This window comes from Chanodichthys erythropterus, chromosome 18 (genome assembly GCF_024489055.1).
Source record: "Chanodichthys erythropterus isolate Z2021 chromosome 18, ASM2448905v1, whole genome shotgun sequence".
Taxonomy (NCBI): Eukaryota; Metazoa; Chordata; class Actinopteri; order Cypriniformes; family Xenocyprididae; genus Chanodichthys; species Chanodichthys erythropterus.
In genome coordinates, this window is record NC_090238.1 from 952,197 (window position 1) to 973,285 (window position 21,089).

Sequence of the window (21,089 nt, forward strand, 5' to 3'; positions counted from 1 at the left end):
ATGAAAATATTTGCGTATTGAACAGATGACATAAAATTAGAACAGCCTTCTGTCTGTACTGTCTTGACTTCTTTGCTCGCTGTCATCACTTTGATTTTTATTCTCATGCACTGACTCATTTACTAAACTGAACAGTTAATCAGAGTGATCTCCCTCACCGGCAGCCCGACTACAGCTGACGTGTGGAGCACACTGCAAAAACTAGCCTGACAGACGCTCACCGACAGCCCAACATTGGTCAATGGCCGGCCATTAGAAGTACCAAGGTTCTTCAAAGAACCTTTCTGTGAGCAGTTCTTAAAAGAACCATTTTTTTCTTAGTGTGAAGAACATCTTAATAGTCGGAAGAACCTTTTTCCACTTTAAAGAACCTTTTGTGCAATGGAAAGTTCTTCAAGGAACCATCAGTGCCAATAAAGAACCTTTAAGAGTACACAGTCTGGTCGAGTCAACTCTAGTTGCCAAATTTCTGAGGCAGTATACAGATTTTGGGAAATCTGAGTTGACTAATATCACAGAAAAATGTGTGTATGACAGGCACAGATTTTTTGTTTGTTTGATTGTTTTATTTACTTCAGACTGAATCAATTCAGTCAAACATGTCTGATATTTTGAGCCAATTTTAGAGCACGTTTTCATTTGTTTCTGTGTGAGTTTTTGTGTTTGGAATGACTTGAATGTTTGAAAGTTTGGAAGTGTGTCGTTTAGTGTTTGATGCCCAGTTTTTGTTTTAGTTTTTTTGTGCAAATGTCAAATAACGCTTTGAAGAGGATGTTTGGCAGGCGTTCCTACTAATGTTTTTTTTCTTCTCTTCTTCTCTTCATAATTCATGTTTTCAGACGAGGTGATGTGTCTTGTCTGTTTGAGCATGCACAGCTTCAGGGGCTTTTCTAAATCAACAGAAAACTAATACACACCTTTGTCTGTTGCAGGACATTGGGTGTGTGAGCATTGAATTGGCACAAAACAGGTATGTTCTACACGTGTCATGTGGGCATAATATTGTGTGGCGCAGGTGTTGTTTTTTCATCATATCTGCTGTGTGCTGTACCACAGTGCTGCATCAGTGAGGATTCATCAGGAGCGATCAGGATGCTGTCGGTTGTGGTCTGTCTGCAGCTGTTACTGGCTTCTGTTTTTATGGTGAGTGAAATACTGCAGTACACTATAACCAATGATGGTTCAGCCAATAAATTACACTTGCTTCACCGTGAAATGTAGATTACAGCTACGAAACCTGAAACAAAGACGTGTACCAGTACATGGTGTGAGAGAACAAACCTTATCTACTTTTCTTCTTTTAAAATCATGATTTTACCAAATATACACTTAATGTCATGCGTGGGTGCTGTAGAGACACACTGGATGAAGGAATAGAAAATCAAAACAGTCTTTATTAATATCCACCCACTAAAACTCAGCAGATAACAGAAACACAACCACTTAACATTGACGATAACAGACAAACAAACTAGGGAAACTTCAAAACACAGGTACGAAGAAGGCCATGATACAGCATGTAGACACGACAATACCGGATAACTGAATGGAGCACAAAGAGGAATTTAAATACACAGTGATGATGACAAAATAACAGGTGTGATGATTTAATCAGTGTCCATGACAACTAATGACTAGTGGGAAACTAGAAGAAAGGAAACAGGTAGCTGAAGAGAAACGAACTAAAAGTCCAAGAGAATGAAAGTAAACACAGGTCGTGATAGAACGGCCCCACCTGGGAAGGTTCTGGAGGGGTGGACGAGGGTCTGGCGAGGCGCTGGAAACAGATAGGCAAACAGGTGGGAGGAAACAGGGTGGAGCAGATGGACGAAAAAGCCATGGAGGAGATGACGGTGGAAGGACCCATGGAGGAGATGACGGTGGAAGGACCCATGGAGGCGTGGATGGTGGTAGGATCCAGGGAGGAACAGACGGCCGATGAGATCTCAGAGCGAGCCAGGAGACGGCTATGAGGGAGACAATCCAGGGCAGCATTGATGGAGGGAGGGGCCAAGGTGGTAGTTGGAGCACCAACCAACAGCAATGACACCTGGAAATGTAGAAGCCCAGGCGGGGTCTGTGGGACAGAGAGACCTGGTGACATGGAAGGACTGGAAGGCCAAGGCGGAGTCTCAGTGACAAACAGCTAAAGTGGAGCCAGGGTGCTGGAGGACTGAGGCAATGCCGGTGTAAGTGAGAACAGAGGCAGAGTCAGGGGAAAGGAAGAAACCTGATGGAGCCACAGGGGTGGAGGGATGAGGCGCTGCCGAAGGCCAGAAGTCCATGGTGATGGTAAAGTGATGACTGATCAAGGTGGAGCCGGTGGGACGAGGGAGCCCGATGGAGCCAAAGGGACGATGGTCCCAGGTGGAGCCGAGGGGGTGAGGAACCAGGTCAGAGCAGGTTAGGGCTGCATGTCAGGGCTGGAGTCAGCAGTAGCAGAGCTGAGGGAATTGCTGGCTTAGAAATGGTTGCAATGAAGAACTCTCTGATGGTTGAGACTGGTGGCGACGATGAACTAGGGCTGAACAGGACTAGCAGCGATGAAGGCATAGAAGATTCCGAGCTGGATGGGACCAGCGGCGATAATGAAGACACAAGTGACAAACATACATTTGTGCAGGAAGGGACCAGCAGCAGAGAAGGTTCATGGATGGGAACGCTGGGAAGCACTACCTCTGCTTCCAAGTCTATCAACCATTCCTTTGAATCCAGGTCCACCAAAATTCCCACTGTTGCAGATGTCATGGCCGGCTCACAAATCTAGTCAGCCGGGACCTCGGACTACTCCTCGGGGACGGATGTGGCTCCTGGCTCTAGCTCCATAGCAGGCATTGGCTCATGCTCGATCTCTGTGGTGGGAATCAGCTGATTCTCCAGCTCCTTATCCACAGTGGGAGCTGGGCCTGGCTCTGGGGTGGTGATGGATGTTGAGTGGGGCTGAACGCTGGCGGCGGGATCCTCTTCTACTTCATCCACTGCAAAAGAAGATATGTCGACCCACAGGGCGAAGCTGATGTACTCGGCCTGTGTCCAGCAGGAATTTCCCTGAGGCATCACCACTAGTAGTCCAGACCTATCCAAAATCCCTCCATGAGCATGATGTCATTGCAGACGGCAAGGTGGCTGGCATTAATGAACTCCTTCCTGTACTCCTCCAGGTCTCTTCCTCCTTGGAAAATTAAAATCATAGCCCCGATGGGCTTGGAAAATCACCCCATTGGAGCTACGTTTATGGTTATTGACTTTTCAGGTCCAGTATTCTGTAACATTTTAGTCCAGATGAGAATGAGAAAGATACAAAAGGTTCCAAAAGTTTTTATTAAGTAAAACAAACTCAGGTAACCCACAGGTACGAAGAAGGCAGCGAAACAGCATGTAGACATGACAATACTGGACAACTGAATGGAGCACAAAGAGGAACTTAAATACACAGTGATGATGACAAAATAACAAACAGGTGTGATGAGTGTCCATGACAACTAATGACTAGTGGGAAACGAGAACATAGGAAACATAGGAAAAACACAGGAAAAAAATCCATCTATATTTTCTCTTTATTTATAATGAAATAGTATGTAGTTAATGTTTTATAGATATTCTAAACTGATCAAGAACAAAACACTCTAGTAAATACTAGTATCGGATTGGCAGTGATATCAGCAGATACTCGAGATTGCGGAGTCGGTATCGGACATGAAAAAGTGGCCATGCTTAATCTCAACATTCCCAATTAATTATACAATCTGTTATAATCAGATGTACATCATAATGAGAAAGAAAATATCTCTCGCTACTTCTGTTTCATTGCATTTTTAACTCCATATGTTATTTGATAGAAACACATGATTTCTTAACTGTTTATAGCAACCCACTGGGGATTTCTGGGATGAGTGGGGTCCGTACGGTGAATGCAGTCGCAGCTGTGGCGGTGGGGTTACCCTGAGGACCAGGCGCTGTGTAACCCAGCGGTACGTGCACTTTGTCTTTGAGAGACTCTTTTATTTACTGTAATTGTAATAACACTTGAGTTGTGTCACCCAATGCATCATGGGTAGAACAGATGTCACCCTTGAATACCTCTTCTTCTTTATAGAGAAGCCTCATGGGAACCATGCCTGCCCTTAAGTGATATAAATAATAATATCTCTTTTTCTAAGATATTATTTTACACTCTTAACTCTTAACTTTGATGAAATGTTCCATCATTTATGACACAACCGCTTCCCCGCCATTGATGAGTTACTCCGGCAATTTGTGTTTTCGCTGTTATACAGTAGGGGGCACTGTTATGGATCTTCAGAAACAGTACAGCATCTCTGTATCCAAAAACAAGCAAAGAATAAGATCTGCATAAACCAGAAGGTGGATGTTTACGAGAGGTTTACGACTGTGCAAGCTTTGGGGTGTTGATGGACTCGATCTCTGATAATTCATGTTTTGATCATCGCTCTGAATCAAAGCTGGACAAAGTTTTATGTTTGCATTTTTTTTTTTTTTTTTGCACAAATTCAAGTTTTGATTAAAAAAGAATGAAGCTAGAACGCTTTTGTTTTCTGTTTTCTTCTGTGTTTACATTGAGTGTCTACAGTGTTTATTCATACAACAAAATATTTTGGTCATGAAAGTTGTGAATATGATCAAAAACTTATAAACTGGCAACTTAAAACTAAAACGCTGACAGGGAAAGAGCTGAAAGGTTCTTTATAGCGGACAGAGTTTCTTTAGATTATTAAAATATTATTTACACTAAAGGAAAATGTGTTTCTTTTAAGAACTGTTCACTGAAAGATTCTTTATGGAACTCGAAACGCTTGAAACAGTTCCTTTGTCACACACACTGGTTTAGTCGAGTATGCAAGGTCAAGTATGCACCTTAAGTGGAACTCGTTACATTGTATAATTATGCGTTTGAGTGATAGGGACTTGGCTGGGGAAAGTCTTCACCAGGACAGTGAGAGCTTTGGCCATAAATCTGGGTGTTGGAATCTGGTCTGCTTGTTCTGTCTTGCATTTTACTCTGTGAATGGTGGTTATGAAAATGAGGAAGATTGTCCATCAACTTACCACTCCTCTTTAAATGATTTGCCTAGCCCATATTTATTTAGTAAATGATACGTTTGTGGTCTAATACAAACCCGTTGCCCATGCCTATAGAAACCGAACAATACGAACGGTATTTCTACCAGTCAGAATCTGTTCTGATGTCTGATGTATGCTACTGTATTTGAACGAAGTTACAATGCATGAGAAATATAACAATCTCTGTGTGTCACAGTTTCGCAGAAACAGTTTTGACATTGATCTCAGTAACTTGGAAGAAATGTGAGCTCCTAAATACACTTCTCGCTCGACACTGAAACGTCCCCCTGAGGCGATCTTTCTGAGACTTTCAGACATCTCTCTTCCGGCTTGTTGCAAGTGTTTATACCTGTGCGCTCTAGTCTCGCCAGCTGAATGAATCAGGCACCACACCCTGACAATATTACTGTCTGTCATGTGCTGACTTTAGAAATACTGGAAAGTCCGTGCAGCTGTATCCGCTCATTGATAATGTTATTGATGCATGAGTACAGAAGAACAGGATGACGTGGAGCAGGTTGAGAATTTCTTGTGAATTTGTTGTGTCTCAGAAGAGATTGAGGCATCAGCCCTCAACACACCCATAAACACTGATGATCTCTGTGCATTTGTGTGTCTGTGTGGGTGTGTGTTTCGTTAGTGAGGGTGTGCGTTTGTATGCATCCTTAGACATGTCTATAATATGAGACACTTGCTATTTTAGTTTTTTTTTATACTTTTAAAGTCCAAATGAGGCATTCTGAGTATGGTTCACTTTAAGTCTGCAGTGTGGTTCACTTATAACATGCATCATGTTGTGGTCGACTGATATAAGGCTGATATTATCGGCTGATATTTAGCAGTTTTTAATTATCAGCATCAGGCTTGGCCAATAAGTGTTGTGAGTGGGACTTTTATTTTGACAGCGCTGCGCCATCTTTGCACTCATCTGTCCTCTCTCCTCAGGACTGATGGTGGTCACAGCTGTGTGGGTCCAGATAAGTCCCATCGCTCATGTAATGTCCAGGTACACACCGAAGCTCTTCTGCTCAATGACCCATGTGAATCTTTATTTAAATATCTTAATTATACTTGATCAATTAAAGGCATTGATATATTTGAGAATTTATGATTTTTTAGCATTGTATATTGATTTTTTAAAATTATTTTATATTATTATTTATATTATTATTATTATTATTATATAATATATTATTTATATTATTAATATTTACACTATGGTTTAAAAGTTTGGGGTCACTTTAGGAGTCTCTTCTGCTCACCTGCATTTATTTAATCAAAAATACAGTAATAAAAGTGATATTGTGAAATATTATTAGAATGTAAATCAGCTGTTTTCTATGTGAATAGTAAAGTGTAATTTATTCCTGTGATCAAATTACATCATTACTCCAGTCTTCAGTGATCCTTCAGAAATCATTCTGATATGATGATTTGATGCTCGGTTATTATGAATGTTGAAAACGGTTGTGCTGCTTCATATTTTTGTGTGATACTTTTTATTTTTAAGGATCCTTCGATGAATAGAAAGTTTAAAAGAATTATAAATGTCTTTACTCTCACTTTTGCTAAATATAATGCATGCTTGTTGATTAAAAAGTATTAAGTATTTCTTTAAAACAATCTTTTTGACCCCAAAGCTTTGAATGGTAGTGTATGTGATCTGAATTCTCTGAGTTATCAGGACTGTCCGGAGGGTTCCAGGGATTTCAGAGAAGAACAGTGCTCTCAGTTTGATGGCACTGATTTTCAAGGAAAGCGCTACAAATGGCTGCCATATTATGGTGGTATGTACAGACAGGAAGTGATTTTCTGTGTCAGGGCTGATAGTTCACCAAATTATTGACTATTGTACAACTGGAAGTTTAGCAGAATGTTTAGCATCCTGCTTTTTACTTTTTCCACACAATAACATCATAAAATATTGATGCACCATGTTGACTTACCCAAAAATGAGGATTATTTAATAATCAATTAATCAAATTTAATAATTAGCACTCAAATAAATATATAAAAACATAAATTGCACATAAGACAGTTTTTATATAAACTTTCTAAATATATAATTATACATGCATTAATCAAGACAATAGGTTAAGTAAAAATACAATGAATATAATGTTGCATGACATGTTTACAAGTCTTTCTGCAGTTGAAACACATTGATTGATTGATTGATTGATTGATTGATTGATTACATGAGACGTGATTCAGAGTTGTTCTGTATCTTCTGATGATCGTTCATGTTTCTTTGGTGCTGTAACTATAGTAAAGAGGAAGAGATGATCGCTTCAACTACAGGGATCTGTCACCACACATTTAAGAGCCACAAAACCACATTTATTGACTGAATTTGAATTTGAAAGATGTGTCCTTGTTTCAATCACAAAGCTTTTTGTGATTATTGGGTGTGAGACGCAACAAATAATGTTTACTGAAGTTTTGTTCACACATCAACTGAAAACAGCACAGACTAAAAGATCTCGCTTTATCAAAATGAAGATTAAAATCAAGAAATCGATATTGTCGACCCAGCCCTTGTGTCCACACAGCTGACATGTTACCTGTTGAAGCTTATCAATGTTGTTCACAGAAAAGACACAGAGAAGTGTTAATTTGGTCATTTATTTCAGCCTACCAAAATTGCATCAGCCGAAACTGAAAATTCATTTTTGGCCCCCAAAAGTTCAGTGCATGACTATTATAAAATTAGCCCATGTGATGTGTGTGCTATACTTCATGCTTTTAATGCTACAGCATTTACAATGAATGTGACGTAGTTTGTTTCATTTTGTCTACATTCTTAAAGATCATGCAGATCTAAATAGTGTTTTATCTCTTTAATGTTTTGGCTCTTTGCCAGTATTCTGTACAGTGACAGTGCTGATGTTAAGCTGAATCTTCTTTCTTCTGTTCAGGAGAGAATCCCTGTGAGCTGAACTGCATTCCCAGAGGAGAGAATTTCTACTTTCGCCACAAGTCTGCGGTGGTGGACGGCACACCCTGCCACCCTGGAGGAAAGGACATCTGTGTGGACGGGCTCTGTAAGGTTAGCATAGGGATCTTCTAGAACCCTCAACGTTATCGCTTATTTTAAACAGCTTACGTTTACATTTATGCATTTAGCAGACACTTTCATTCAAAGCAACTTAAACAAGAGGATCAATAAAAGAGCCAATAATATTCGCAATAACAATACCAACTTACCTGAGTCTAGACTAATTTTTTTTTTTTTTTTTTTTTTTGGCGAAAAAGTGGTTAATTTATCATAATCATTAGTGATGCACTGAAATTATTTATTTAATGAAACATCAAAACCGAAATTAAAGTTCTCATTTAGCCAAAAACCAAAACTAATAATAAAGTTTACGTAATAATCAATTAATCAAATTTAATAATCAGCAGTCAAATAAAAGATGAGTTGTATATAAAACTTTAAATTGCATATAAGGCAGTTTTTATATGTACATTTTTAATGATATATTAGTTCGTTGTTGAAATATAAACATTTAAACGGTGGCTGTAATTAAAACTTGTTTCATGACAGATTTATTCAGATTTACGACAGATTTATTCAAATATACATTAAATACTAAAGACAACAGGTAAATAAAACAAATATGTAATTTAGACTTATTATTTCTAGTTGACTAATGAGTTTATGGACATTGAATGGCTTTCCTGAAGTAAATGTGACATCACGTGTTTACAAGCGGATAATTTATGCGGTTTTACACTGATTGAAACAAGAATTTTTGTTCTAGAAATTTTTTCAAATTATTGCAATTTTTTTTGTTCTAGACATTTATGCAAATTATTGCATATTTAATTAGATAATGCCTTGTTTGCATATTTAAACAAAACATTTCAGAAAACTTGTAATACAAAAATTTTTTGCAATTTTTAATGTAATCAATCAACTGGGGAAGTATGGTGATATCTGGTATGGTGTCTCCTTAAAAACCTTGCAGATACACTGAAGACAGTGAAAACATGAACTTTATTTATTGTGTCAAGAAATGTGAGAGCCTTTAATTGCCTGTTTGAGATTTCTCCATGGACACGGAGAGCCTTATGGGCGTGGAGTTGAACAATAGAATCCTTGTGGAGAAGCGCAGCCTCAAACACTGTCCCTGTATTTGGCCGTGACTGTGAAGGGTGTGTTGTGAGAACTCTTGCTCCGTCTGCTCACAGCGTCTCGGCTGTGATAACATGCTGGAGTCGCCCCAGGAGGAGGACCCCTGTCTGCAGTGTGGAGGAAATGGACAGTCATGCAGTCTAGTCAAAAACAGTTTTTCAATGCGCAACCTGCCCAAAGGTAAACTCACCTAAGATCCAACCGGATTTAGAAATATATGGACAAATATGCCTAAAAAAGTAGTTTTACCCCCTACCTACAGGTTATAATCAAATGTTCATCATCCCTGTTGGAGCTACCACTATTAGCATCAAGGAAACTGTACCGACACGCAATTACCTTGGTGAGTGTGTGAATGCGATCGCAATCCTAATCTTTTCATCATCAGCATCAGCCTTTTTATCATTGCATTTTTTTCTCTAACAGCAATCAAGAACCTGCGTGGTGAGTACTACCTCAACGGACACTGGGTGATCGATTTCTCTCGTGCCGCACACATTGCCGGCAGCGTGCTGTATTACCGGAGGGGAACAGAAGGGGAAAACACCCCGGAGATAATCACTGGCCGTGGCCCTACAACCGAGCCTCTGGTGATAGAGGTGAGAGCCAGTTTCAGAGTGAAGCACAGCACTGTGTTCATTTACAGCTCATGATCCACCAGTGTTTTCAGCATCTCAGTTAATGCTGCTCAACATGAACTCCATCTGCATCTGCTCTGAGTTTGAGTCACTTCATCGTGCATTTAGGAATGAAACATGCACCGACCATCTTTACAAACTTGTAATGAGAAGCACATATCAACAAGAGAGAAGCTTTAAGGGCTTTTGAAAGACAGCCAATATATATCCAAGACCACTGCAATGAAGAAGATCCAGTGAAATCAACCTAAACATACTGCATGCACCATTATCTTCATTTTTCACATTGAATACTATGAGCATCAGTGTCTTTGTTGATCTACAGCTAATCACTCAAGAGGCCAATGAGGGCGTGGAGTATGAGTATTATCTGCCGAACGGACGCTTGACCGAGGGCTACTACTGGAGCTATGGCTCCTGGTCTGCCTGCAGCAAAGAGTGTGGCTCAGGTCAGTGTCAGAGGAAATCTGTCTGTGTTTCACTTCATGCAAGACACTACAGACCACAAATTGTCCTAAATGTACTGTGATTAATCAACTGGTGAAAGTATGGAGATATATATTAGTAGTGTCTTTAAGAGTGTCACTGTAGTTCTGTGAATTTGGAATTACTGCCAGAAAAAGCCAAATTGTGAATTTTGTTAAAAGTGCATTTATTGGTGAAGATTTGTGTCACCAGCACACTGAACTGAACAGGATAGGTAACGGTTACAGCAGAGCACTACATCCTGAGGTATTTAAGTGGCACTGTTTGAAGAGCTTGAAGGGGGTGCTTAATTTTTGGCATATTTCATCTCTGATGAAAGGCCAGCCTCATCAGGAGTGTCTAGGCAATCTGGAGGTTATTTTCACTATGGGGCATCAGGAGAAATTGCTGTTGAGAAGCGTATCATCACAGCTTGGAGAGACTACTCTTCATGGCTTCAAATAAGATAACATGATAATCCAATGACGTATAATAACAGTCTTTATGAATATCTAGTAAGAAGGAAAGCAGAAAAAGCCTGTGCGCCTTAAAGCGTGTATACACCATGGACAATTACTATAAAGTTTTAATATTCGATTTAATTCAATGAGAATAGGGATAGATAACGATAACGACACAGAGGAACGATCGTGTTGGAATTACTCTCAAAACCGTTTTTTCCAGCTGATGGACTTTAAAAACATTGACAGCCAAACAGAGTTCATCCAACTTTAAAAAGCTTGAACATTTAACTGGTATTTTCTTGTACTTCTGCTGTAATGACAGAGCTGCTCATTTCCAAACTTTGTTTATTACAGAAACTAGCAGTGGTAATATATTAAAATAATACAATAAAATAATTACAAATCATTTAAATTCCATAATTTCACAATTCCATAACCAAATCTTCTTACAGGATTTTTTTAAACACAGATAGCAATTTATCAGCAATTTCTACACAATAAAATCTTTTAGAGCTTGACTTAACTAGGAAGAAAATCATAAAAATTTCCACAATGTTTTATGATTTTATTCATTTCAATTACTTTTTCAGGTCTAAAAATCACATTTTTAAAGTTCCTCGTGTATCTAACACTGAGAATCCTGGTTCATTAACAAAAATGAGTTATTAAGGGAACTAATTACAAAACAGAAATACATCTTTTATTTTGCATTTTTAGTAGTTTTAGGTTATTTTAAAGGGGTTATGAATTGAGAAATCAACTTTTCCTTGAGCTTTTGATACACTATATTGCCAAAAGTTTTGGGACGCCTGCCTTTACATGCACATGAACTTAATCTGTAGGGTTTAATATGGAGTTGGCCCACCCTTTGTAGCTATAACAGCCTCAACTCTTCTGGGAAGGCTTTCCACAAGGTTTAGGAGTGTGTTTATGGGAATTTTTGGCCATTCTTCTAGAAGCTCATTCGTGAGGTCAGGCAGTGATGTTGGCGAGAAGGTCTGTCTCACAGTCTCCACTCTAATTCATCCCAAAGGTGTTCTGTCAGGTTGAGGTCAGGACTCTGTGCAGGACAGTCAAGTTCCTCCGCACCAAACTCACTCATCCATGTCTTTATGGACCTTGCTTTGTGCACTGGAGCACAGTCATGTTGGAACAGGAAGAGGCCATCCCTAAACTGTTCCCACAAAGTTGGGAGCATGAAATTGTCCAAAATGTCTTGGTATGCTGAAACATTAAGAGTTCCTTTCACTGGAACTAAGGGTTCAAGCCCAACCCCTGAAAAACAACCCCACACCATAATCCCCCTCCACCAAACTTTACACTTGGCACAATGCAGTCAGGCAAGTACCGTTCTCCTGGAACCGCCAAACCCAGACTCGTCCATTGGATCGCCAGACAGAGATGGTGATTGGTCACTCCAGAGAACACGTCTCCACTGCTCTAGAGTCCAGTGACGGCGTGCTTTACACCACTGCATCCCACGCTTTGCATTGCATTGGTGATGTAAGGCTTGGATCAGCTGCTCGGCCATGGAAACCCATTCCATGAAGCTCTCTACGCACTGTTCTTGAGCTAATCTGAAGGACACACGTCTGTGATTTTACATGGCCTGCCACTTCATGTCTGAGTTGCTGTTGTTCCCAATTGCTTCCACTTTATGATACCACTAACAGTTGACCGTGGAATATTTAGCATTGAGGAAATTTCATGAATGGACTTTTTGCACAGGTGCCAACCTATCACGGTACCACACTTGAGTTCACTGAGCTCCTGAGAGCGACCCATTCTTTCACAGATGTTTGTAGAAGCAGTCTGCATGCCTAGTGCTTGATTTATACACCTGTGGCCATGGAAGTGATTGAACACCTGAATTCAATGATTTGGAGGGGTGTCCCAATACTTTTGGCAATATAGTGTATATAAGAGGTCATCATACTATAAGAATATCCTGTATTAAAGAATAGCTTCGTCATTGCAGCGTTAGCCCCGCCCACTGGTGTGTTAGTGAGATGAGGAGGAGAGAAGAGCGATACAGGACTAAAATAACATTACCTTTCAAAGGATCCTAATGCAGGAATATGATTATTTATTTTCATCAATGTGAATGTCTCAGTTGAGCTTTATTTATTTGTGTTCGGTTCATTTCACTGTGGATTCTTTGGTAAATCAATCGCATTTCAGCGCAAACACACTTTTACGATATGAACTCGACAGTAATGCAACAACATGTCAGTAACTGTGTTCATTCTAATGCCTGATCTGATATTAATGATTCATGTACAGTCACATGATCTTTGTCTGTGTGTCAGTAAATCAAACCAGTGACTGAACGCTCAACTTCACCTTGTTTCTCTTAGTAGGATGAAAATAATCTGTTATTTAAACTGTGATTAAATTATATATAGAAAGTGATCAAAGAACACTCCCTTTACAATCGCTGGAGCTGTCAATCAAACAGAGCGTAGGGTAGGAAAAATGCCTTTTATTTCTAAATCCATTTTTGATGTAAAAAAGCATACTAACATTATGAGTGTACCCCAGAAAACATTATAAAACAATAAAACAATGCAGTTCATGACCCCTTTAATGTTTTTTTTGTCTTATTTTAAATCATTTTAAGCCTTCTTGCTGAAGCCCCCTGGTTGAGAAAGGCTACTAATGTTATGTCTCACATGAAGTTGTTATGATTGGGTTTTCTTCCCATATTTGTAATGCATTAATTCATGGTTGGTGTATTTGTATTAAAAAAGGATTTCTACACTTCTGCAATTTTACATATTTTTCTTCCATATATTTTAGGTTACCAGTCCCGTCTTGTCTTCTGTACCATTGATAATGAAGCCTACTCTGATTACCTGTGTGCCTCCCTCCCTCGACCCCTCAGTAACCGCACATGCAATGAGCAACAGTGCCCACAAACCCACAGGTACATTAACATGACATATTCGGCTAAAAGCCAACTGTAATGTATGTGTTTTGTGCTTTAACAACGTACAGTTTTTATTGAATACCAGAAACTAATTTCTGTCGACAAATGTTTTAAAACTGTGCGGTTGCTGTCTGACTTGTGGAGAACCATTGGGTCTCACAGCTTTGGCTGTACTGTTCCTGTTCTGTAAGGATGGCGTATGTGTACGAGCCGCGTTTGTGGAGGCCCATGGAACCACCACGAGTCTATGTACAAGTGTACAGGTAACAGCCTTCAGAGGCTGATATACTGCAGCGCATGACCTCAAACACACATTTGTGTCCAGTCTATGCAATCTCTCAGGAATCTCGAGTACTTCATGCTCCCGGGTCACAAACTCTGGGCTACATCATGAGATTTCCTGAAGAATTTTAAGTGTGTAACTGTTTTCCCATCCTCTCCTTGTACGTATATCAGAAACGGATCACCAGTATAACACTGATGTATGTCTTTTATGGCCTCTAAGGTCTTAGCTTTTTAGTACTTCAAGTTAAACTAAATAAAAATGTCTTTTTCTTCTATTAATTAAGTTTTTGTTTAGTTAGCTATAATAACTCAGGCTGGCACAGCTAAGAGATTGTTCACATCATTAATATGTGTTTGAGTTCAGTTTGCAACAGTGTTTCACATGTTTAGTGCAATTCTTATTTGTCAGAGTCTTGTTTGCTTTTGTTCCTTCACATGTGAAGATGAACCAAGGCCTTGGGCAACTGTTCAGCTCAGAGCTTTACATCTCTTTGATCCTCCCTCATGTCAGAGGAGGGTTTTCTCTTTTGCTTTATAGACACTGCAGTAGTTTCACCTCAGTAAATATTTCACCGATTCCTGACGTTCACATGACATGAACATGAGCTCTGAGCTGATCTGCTGTCTGTGTTCTAGGTAGGGAATTGTCTGTTTCAGTGTCTATTTTGTGGACACTATAGATCTGTTTTCTATATATAGAGATTTTATATACATGATGGCCCTGATTTACTAGGATCAGAGAGTATTAATTAGTGTTTGCACTTAGTTGAAGAATAATTGCACAAGTGATGATACATGAATATAGGTTGGATCCATCTTTTAAAGCGAGGCTATTGCATGTGGAGGTTGTACTAGGTACCAGCCACAGCTCTCACTCAATGCCATCATTTATTTATTTATTTCATAATACACTGTATATAGGCTTACACTGGCATTTAAAAGATTGGGGTCAATTTTTTTTTTAAGAAAATTATTTATTATTCATATTTAAAATATATTTTATTCAGCAAGGATGCATTCAATTATAAAAAGTAACAGACTTAGTTTCACAAAAGATTGAGTCTGACCAGGTGCGAGAGTCTAGGATTTTTTGCTCCTGCTGGTCTCGTGGGGATTAGATGACTTGCTAGTCCATGACATGTCCCAAGCCCTCCCTCCTCAACTGGTCCCGCCCTGCCTCCTGTCACCTTTGTCCTTCGCCACCACTGGTCCCTCCCAACCTCTAGTGTCCTTCGCCACCGCTGGTCCCTCCCAGCCTCAAGTGTCCTTCGCCACCACTGGTCCCTCCCAACCTCAAGTGTCCTTCGCCACCGCTGGTCCCTCCCAACCTCAAGTGTCCTTCACCACCGCTGGTCCCTCCCAACCTCAAGTGTCCTTCGCCACCGCTGGTCCTGCCCAGCCTCAAGTGTCCTTCGCCACCACTGGTTCCATCCCAGGCTCAAGTGTCCTTAGCCACTGTTGGTCCCTCCCAGCCTCAAGTGTCCTTCGCCATCACTGGTCCCTCCCAACCTCAAGTGTCCTTCGCCACCGCTGGTCCCTCCCAACCTCAAGTGTCCTTCACCACCACTGGTTCCATCCCAGGCTCAAGTGTCCTTAGCCACTGCTGGTCTCTCCCAACCTCAAGTGTCCTTCGCCATAACTGCTCCCGCCCAGCTTCAAATGTCCTTCACCACCACCTGTCCCTCCCAACCTCAAGTGTCCTTCGCCACCGCTGGTCCCTCCCAACCTCAAGTGTCCTTCGCCACCGCTGGTCCCTCCCAACCTCAAGTGTCCTTCACCACCGCTGGTCCCTCCCAACCTCAAGTGTCATTCGCCACCGCTGGTCCCTCCCAACCTCAAGTGTCCTTCACCACCGCTGGTCCCTCCCAACCTCAAGTGTCCTTCACCACCGCTGGTCCCTCCCAACCTCAAGTGTCCTTCACCACCGCTGGTCCCTCCCAACCTCAAGTGTCCTTCGCCACTGCTGGTCCCTCCCAACCTCAAGTGTCCTTCACCACCGCTGGTCCCTCCCAGCCTCTAGTGTCCTTCACCACCACTGGTCCCTCCCAACCTCAAGTGTCCTTCGCCACCGCTGGTCCCTCCCAACCTCAAGTGTCCTTCTCCACCGCTGGTCCCTCCCAACCTCAAGTGTCCTTCACCACCGCTGGTCCCTCCCAACCTCAAGTGTCATTCGCCACCGCTGGTCCCTCCCAACCTCAAGTGTCCTTCACCACCGCTGGTCCCTCCCAACCTCAAGTGTCCTTCACCACCGCTGGTCCCTCCCAACCTCAAGTGTCCTTCACCACCACTGGTTCCATCCCAGGCTCAAGTGTCCTTAGCCACTGCTGGTCCCACCCAGCCTCAAGTGTCCTTCGCCACCACCTGTCCCTCCCAGCCTCTAGTGTCCTTCACCACCGCTGGTCCCTCCCAGCCTCAAATGTCCTTCGCCACCACTGGTTCCATCCCAGGCTCAAGTGTCCTTCACCACCGCTGGTCCCTCCCAGCCTCAAGTGTCCTTTGCCACCACTGGTTCCATCCCAGGCTCAAGTGTCCTTAGACACTGCTGGTCCCAACCCACCTCAAGTGTCCTTCACCCTCACTGGTCCCGCCCAGCCTCAAATGTCCTTCACCACCACCTGTCCCTCCCAGCCTCAAGTGTCCTTCGCCACCGCTGGTCCCTCTCAGCCTCAAGTGTCCTTCGCCACCACTGGTTCCATCCCAGCCTCAAGTGTCCTTAGCTACTGCTGGTCCATCCCAGCCTCAAGTGTCCTTAGCCACTGCTGGTCCCACCCAGCCTCAAGTGTCCTTCGCCATCACTGGTCCCGCCCAGCCTCAAATGTCCTTCACCACCACCTGTCCCTCCCAGCCTCTAGTGTCCTTCGCCACCGCTGGTCCCTCTCAGCCTCAAGTGTCCTTCGCCACCACTGGTTCCATCCCAGCCTCAAGTGTCCTTAGCTACTGCTGGTCCCTCCCAACCTCAAGTGTCCTTCGCCATCACTGCTCCCGCCCAGCCTCAAATGTCCTTCACCACCACCTGTCCCTCCCAACCTCAAGTGTCCTTCGCCACCGCTGGTCCCTCCCAACCTCAAGTGTCCTTCACCACCGCTGGTCCCTCCCAACCTCAAGTGTCATTCGCCACCGCTGGTCCCTCCCAACCTCAAGTGTCCTTCACCACCGCTGGTCCCTCCCAACCTCAAGTGTCCTTCACCACCGCTGGTCCCTCCCAACCTCAAGTGTCCTTCACCACCGCTGGTCCCTCCCAACCTCAAGTGTCCTTCGCCACTGCTGGTCCCTCCCAACCTCAAGTGTCCTTCACCACCGCTGGTCCCTCCCAGCCTCTAGTGTCCTTCACCACCACTGGTCCCTCCCAACCTCAAGTGTCCTTCGCCACTGCTGGTCCCACCCAGCCTCAAGTGTCCTTCGCCATCACTGGTCCCGCCCAGCCTCAAATGTCCTTCACCACCACCTGTCCCTCCCAGCCTCTAGTGTCCTTCGCCACCGCTGGTCCCTCTCAGCCTCAAGTGTCCTTCGCCACCACTGGTTCCATCCCAGCCTCAAGTGTCCTTAGCTACTGCTGGTCCCTCCCAACCTCAAGTGTCCTTCGCCATCACTGCTCCCGCCCAGCCTCAAATGTCCTTCACCACCACCTGTCCCTCCCAACCTCAAGTGTCCTTCGCCACCGCTGGTCCCTCCCAACCTCAAGTGTCCTTCACCACCGCTGGTCCCTCCCAACCTCAAGTGTCATTCGCCACCGCTGGTCCCTCCCAACCTCAAGTGTCCTTCACCACCGCTGGTCCCTCCCAACCTCAAGTGTCCTTCACCACCGCTGGTCCCTCCCAACCTCAAGTGTCCTTCACCACCGCTGGTCCCTCCCAACCTCAAGTGTCCTTCGCCACTGCTGGTCCCTCCCAACCTCAAGTGTCCTTCACCACCGCTGGTCCCTCCCAGCCTCTAGTGTCCTTCACCACCACTGGTCCCTCCCAACCTCAAGTGTCCTTCGCCACCGCTGGTCCCTCCCAACCTCAAGTGTCCTTCGCCACCGCTGGTCCCTCCCAACCTCAAGTGTCCTTCACCACCGCTGGTCCCTCCCAACCTCAAGTGTCATTCGCCACCGCTGGTCCCTCCCAACCTCAAGTGTCCTTCGCCACCGCTGGTCCCTCCCAACCTCAAGTGTCCTTCACCACCGCTGGTCCCTCCCAGCCTCTAGTGTCCTTCGCCACCGCTGGTCCCTCCCAGCCTCAAGTGTCCTTCGCCACCGCTGGTCCCTCCCAACCTCAAGTGTCCTTCACCACCGCTGGTCCCTCCCAGCCTCAAGTGTCCTTCGCCACCACTGGTTCCATCCCAGGCTCAAGTGTCCTTAGCCACTGCTGGTCCCACCCAGCCTCAAGTGTCCTTCGCCATCACTGGTCCCGCCCAGCCTCAAATGTCCTTCACCACCACCTGTCCCTCCCAGCCTCTAGTGTCCTTCGCCACCGCTGGTCCCTCCCAGCCTCAAATGTCCTTCGCCACCACTGGTTCCATCCCAGGCTCAAGTGTCCTTCACCACCGCTGGTCCCTCCCAGCCTCAAGTGTCCTTTGCCACCACTGGTTCCATCCCAGGCTCAAGTGTCCTTAGCCACTGCTGGTCCCAACCCACCTCAAGTGTCCTTCACCCTCACTGGTCCCGCCCAGCCTCAAATGTCCTTCACCACCACCTGTCCCTCCCAGCCTCAAGTGTCCTTTGCCACCGCTGGTCCCTCTCAGCCTCAAGTGTCCTTCGCCACCACTGGTTCCATCCCAGCCTCAAGTGTCCTTAGCTACTGCTGGTCCATCCCAGCCTCAAGTGTCCTTAGCCACTGCTGGTCCCACCCAGCCTCAAGTGTCCTTCGCCATCACTGGTCCCGCCCAGCCTCAAATGTCCTTCACCACCACCTGTCCCTCCCAGCCTCTAGTGTCCTTCGCCACCGCTGGTCCCTCTCAGCCTCAAGTGTCCTTCGCCACCACTGGTTCCATCCCAGCCTCAAGTGTCCTTAGCTACTGCTGGTCCCTCCCAACCTCAAGTGTCCTTAGCCATCACTGCTCCCGCCCAGCCTCAAATGTCCTTCACCACCACCTGTCCCTCCCAACCTCAAGTGTCCTTCGCCACCGCTGGTCCCTCTCAACCTCAAGTGTCCTTCACCACCGCTGGTCCCTCCCAACCTCAAGTGTCCTTCGCCACCGCTGGTCCCTCCCAACCTCAAGTGTCCTTCACCACCGCTGGTCCCTCCCAACCTCAAGTGTCCTTCACCACCGCTGGTCCCTCCCAACCTCAAGTGTCCTTCACCACCGCTGGTCCCTCCCAACCTCAAGTGTCCTTCGCCACTGCTGGTCCCTCCCAACCTCAAGTGTCCTTCACCACCGCTGGTCCCTCCCAGCCTCTAGTGTCCTTCACCACCACTGGTCCCTCCCAACCTCAAGTGTCCTTCGCCACCGCTGGTCCCTCCCAACCTCAAGTGTCCTTCGCCACCGCTGGTCCCTCCCAACCTCAAGTGTCCTTCACCACCGCTGGTCCCTCCCAACCTCAAGTGTCATTCGCCACCGCTGGTCCCTCCCAACCTCAAGTGTCCTTCGCCACCGCTGGTCCCTCCCAACCTCAAGTGTCCTTCACCACCGCTGGTCCCTCCCAGCCTCTAGTGTCCTTCGCCACCGCTGGTCCCTCCCAACCTCAAGTGTCCTTCGCCACCGCTGGTCCCTCCCAACCTCAAGTGTCCTTCACCACCGCTGGTCCCTCCCAACCTCAAGTGTCCTTCACCACCACTGGTTCCATCCCAGGCTCAAGTGTCCTTAGCCACTGCTGGTCCCACCCAGCCTCAAGTGTCCTTCGCCATCACTGGTCCCGCCCAGCCTCAAATGTCCTTCACCACCACCTGTCCCTCCCAGCCTCTAGTGTCCTTCACCACCGCTGGTCCCTCCCAGCCTCAAATGTCCTTCGCCACCACTGGTTCCATCCCAGGCTCAAGTGTCCTTCACCACCGCTGGTCCCTCCCAGCCTCAAGTGTCCTTTGCCACCACTGGTTCCATCCCAGGCTCAAGTGTCCTTAGCCACTGCTGGTCCCAACCCACCTCAAGTGTCCTTCACCCTCACTGGTCCCGCCCAGCCTCAAATGTCCTTCACCACCACCTGTCCCTCCCAGCCTCAAGTGTCCTTTGCCACCGCTGGTCCCTCTCAGCCTCAAGTGTCCTTCGCCACCACTGGTTCCATCCCAGCCTCAAGTGTCCTTAGCTACTGCTGGTCCATCCCAGCCTCAAGTGTCCTTAGCCACTGCTGGTCCCACCCAGCCTCAAGTGTCCTTCGCCATCACTGGTCCCGCCCAGCCTCAAATGTCCTTCACCACCACCTGTCCCTCCCAGCCTCTAGTGTCCTTCGCCACCGCTGGTCCCTCTCAGCCTCAAGTGTCCTTCGCCACCACTGGTTCCATCCCAGCCTCAAGTGTCCTTAGCTACTGCTGGTCCATCCCAGCCTCAAGTGTCCTTAGCCACTGCTGGTTCCACCCAGCCTCAAGTGTCCTTCGCCACCACTGGTCCTGCCCAGCCTCAAGTGTTCTTCACCACCACCTGTCCCTCCCTGCTGGTCCTGCCCAGCCTCAAATGTCCTTCGCCGCTGCTGGTTTTAACCGGCCTCTCACTCCCTCCTTCTCTGACAACACCATTCAGTTCCTTGGCCTCATCTCCGCTGGCTCCCTTCAGCCCTTTTGCTCCTCCTTCAGTAGCGCCTTGGGCTTCCAGATCTCCAGCTCCACCCTGGTGTGTCGACCCCCTGCCTTCACTTCAAGCCTGTGAGCACTGGACTCCACCTAGGCCTTGCTTCCCATCGGCTTCAACTTGGCTCCATGCTTCCTCTGCTCCACTGTGCTCCATCATCCCTCGGGCTCTGCCTGGCTTCCTCATCCCTATGGCTCCACCTTGGTCCATCGTTGCTCTGACTTCCGGGTCTCCAGCTATGCCTCAACCCTACACCCCTCTGACTCCACCAGGCTCTGCCTTTGCTCCGGTTCTGCCATTTTTCTCACTCCCTCCAGGCATATAGTGTCACCCCAGGTCTTTGTCTCCTTGCCTCTGCCTGGGTCTCCACCCCTTCCAGCTCCACCTCA

The 21,089-nt window shown here is 45.4% G+C and overlaps 1 protein-coding gene across 2 annotated transcripts in view; it reads left to right on the top strand.

Moving 5' to 3' along the window:
* The window catches only part of paplna (papilin a, proteoglycan-like sulfated glycoprotein), a 52,019-nt gene that overhangs the window by 1,823 nt on the left and 29,107 nt on the right, over window positions 1-21,089 (top strand). For both annotated transcript variants that reach the window (XM_067366502.1, XM_067366503.1), the window contains exons 2-12: window positions 933-970; window positions 1,057-1,143; window positions 3,868-3,971; window positions 6,028-6,088; window positions 6,767-6,869; window positions 8,001-8,131; window positions 9,277-9,400; window positions 9,483-9,563; window positions 9,647-9,819; window positions 10,184-10,307; window positions 13,587-13,713. In XM_067366502.1, coding sequence (XP_067222603.1) covers window positions 1,093-1,143; window positions 3,868-3,971; window positions 6,028-6,088; window positions 6,767-6,869; window positions 8,001-8,131; window positions 9,277-9,400; window positions 9,483-9,563; window positions 9,647-9,819; window positions 10,184-10,307; window positions 13,587-13,713 — 1,079 coding nt within the window. In that variant the 5' untranslated portion in view covers window positions 933-970; window positions 1,057-1,092. The remainder of the gene's footprint in view (window positions 1-932; window positions 971-1,056; window positions 1,144-3,867; window positions 3,972-6,027; window positions 6,089-6,766; window positions 6,870-8,000; window positions 8,132-9,276; window positions 9,401-9,482; window positions 9,564-9,646; window positions 9,820-10,183; window positions 10,308-13,586; window positions 13,714-21,089) is intronic.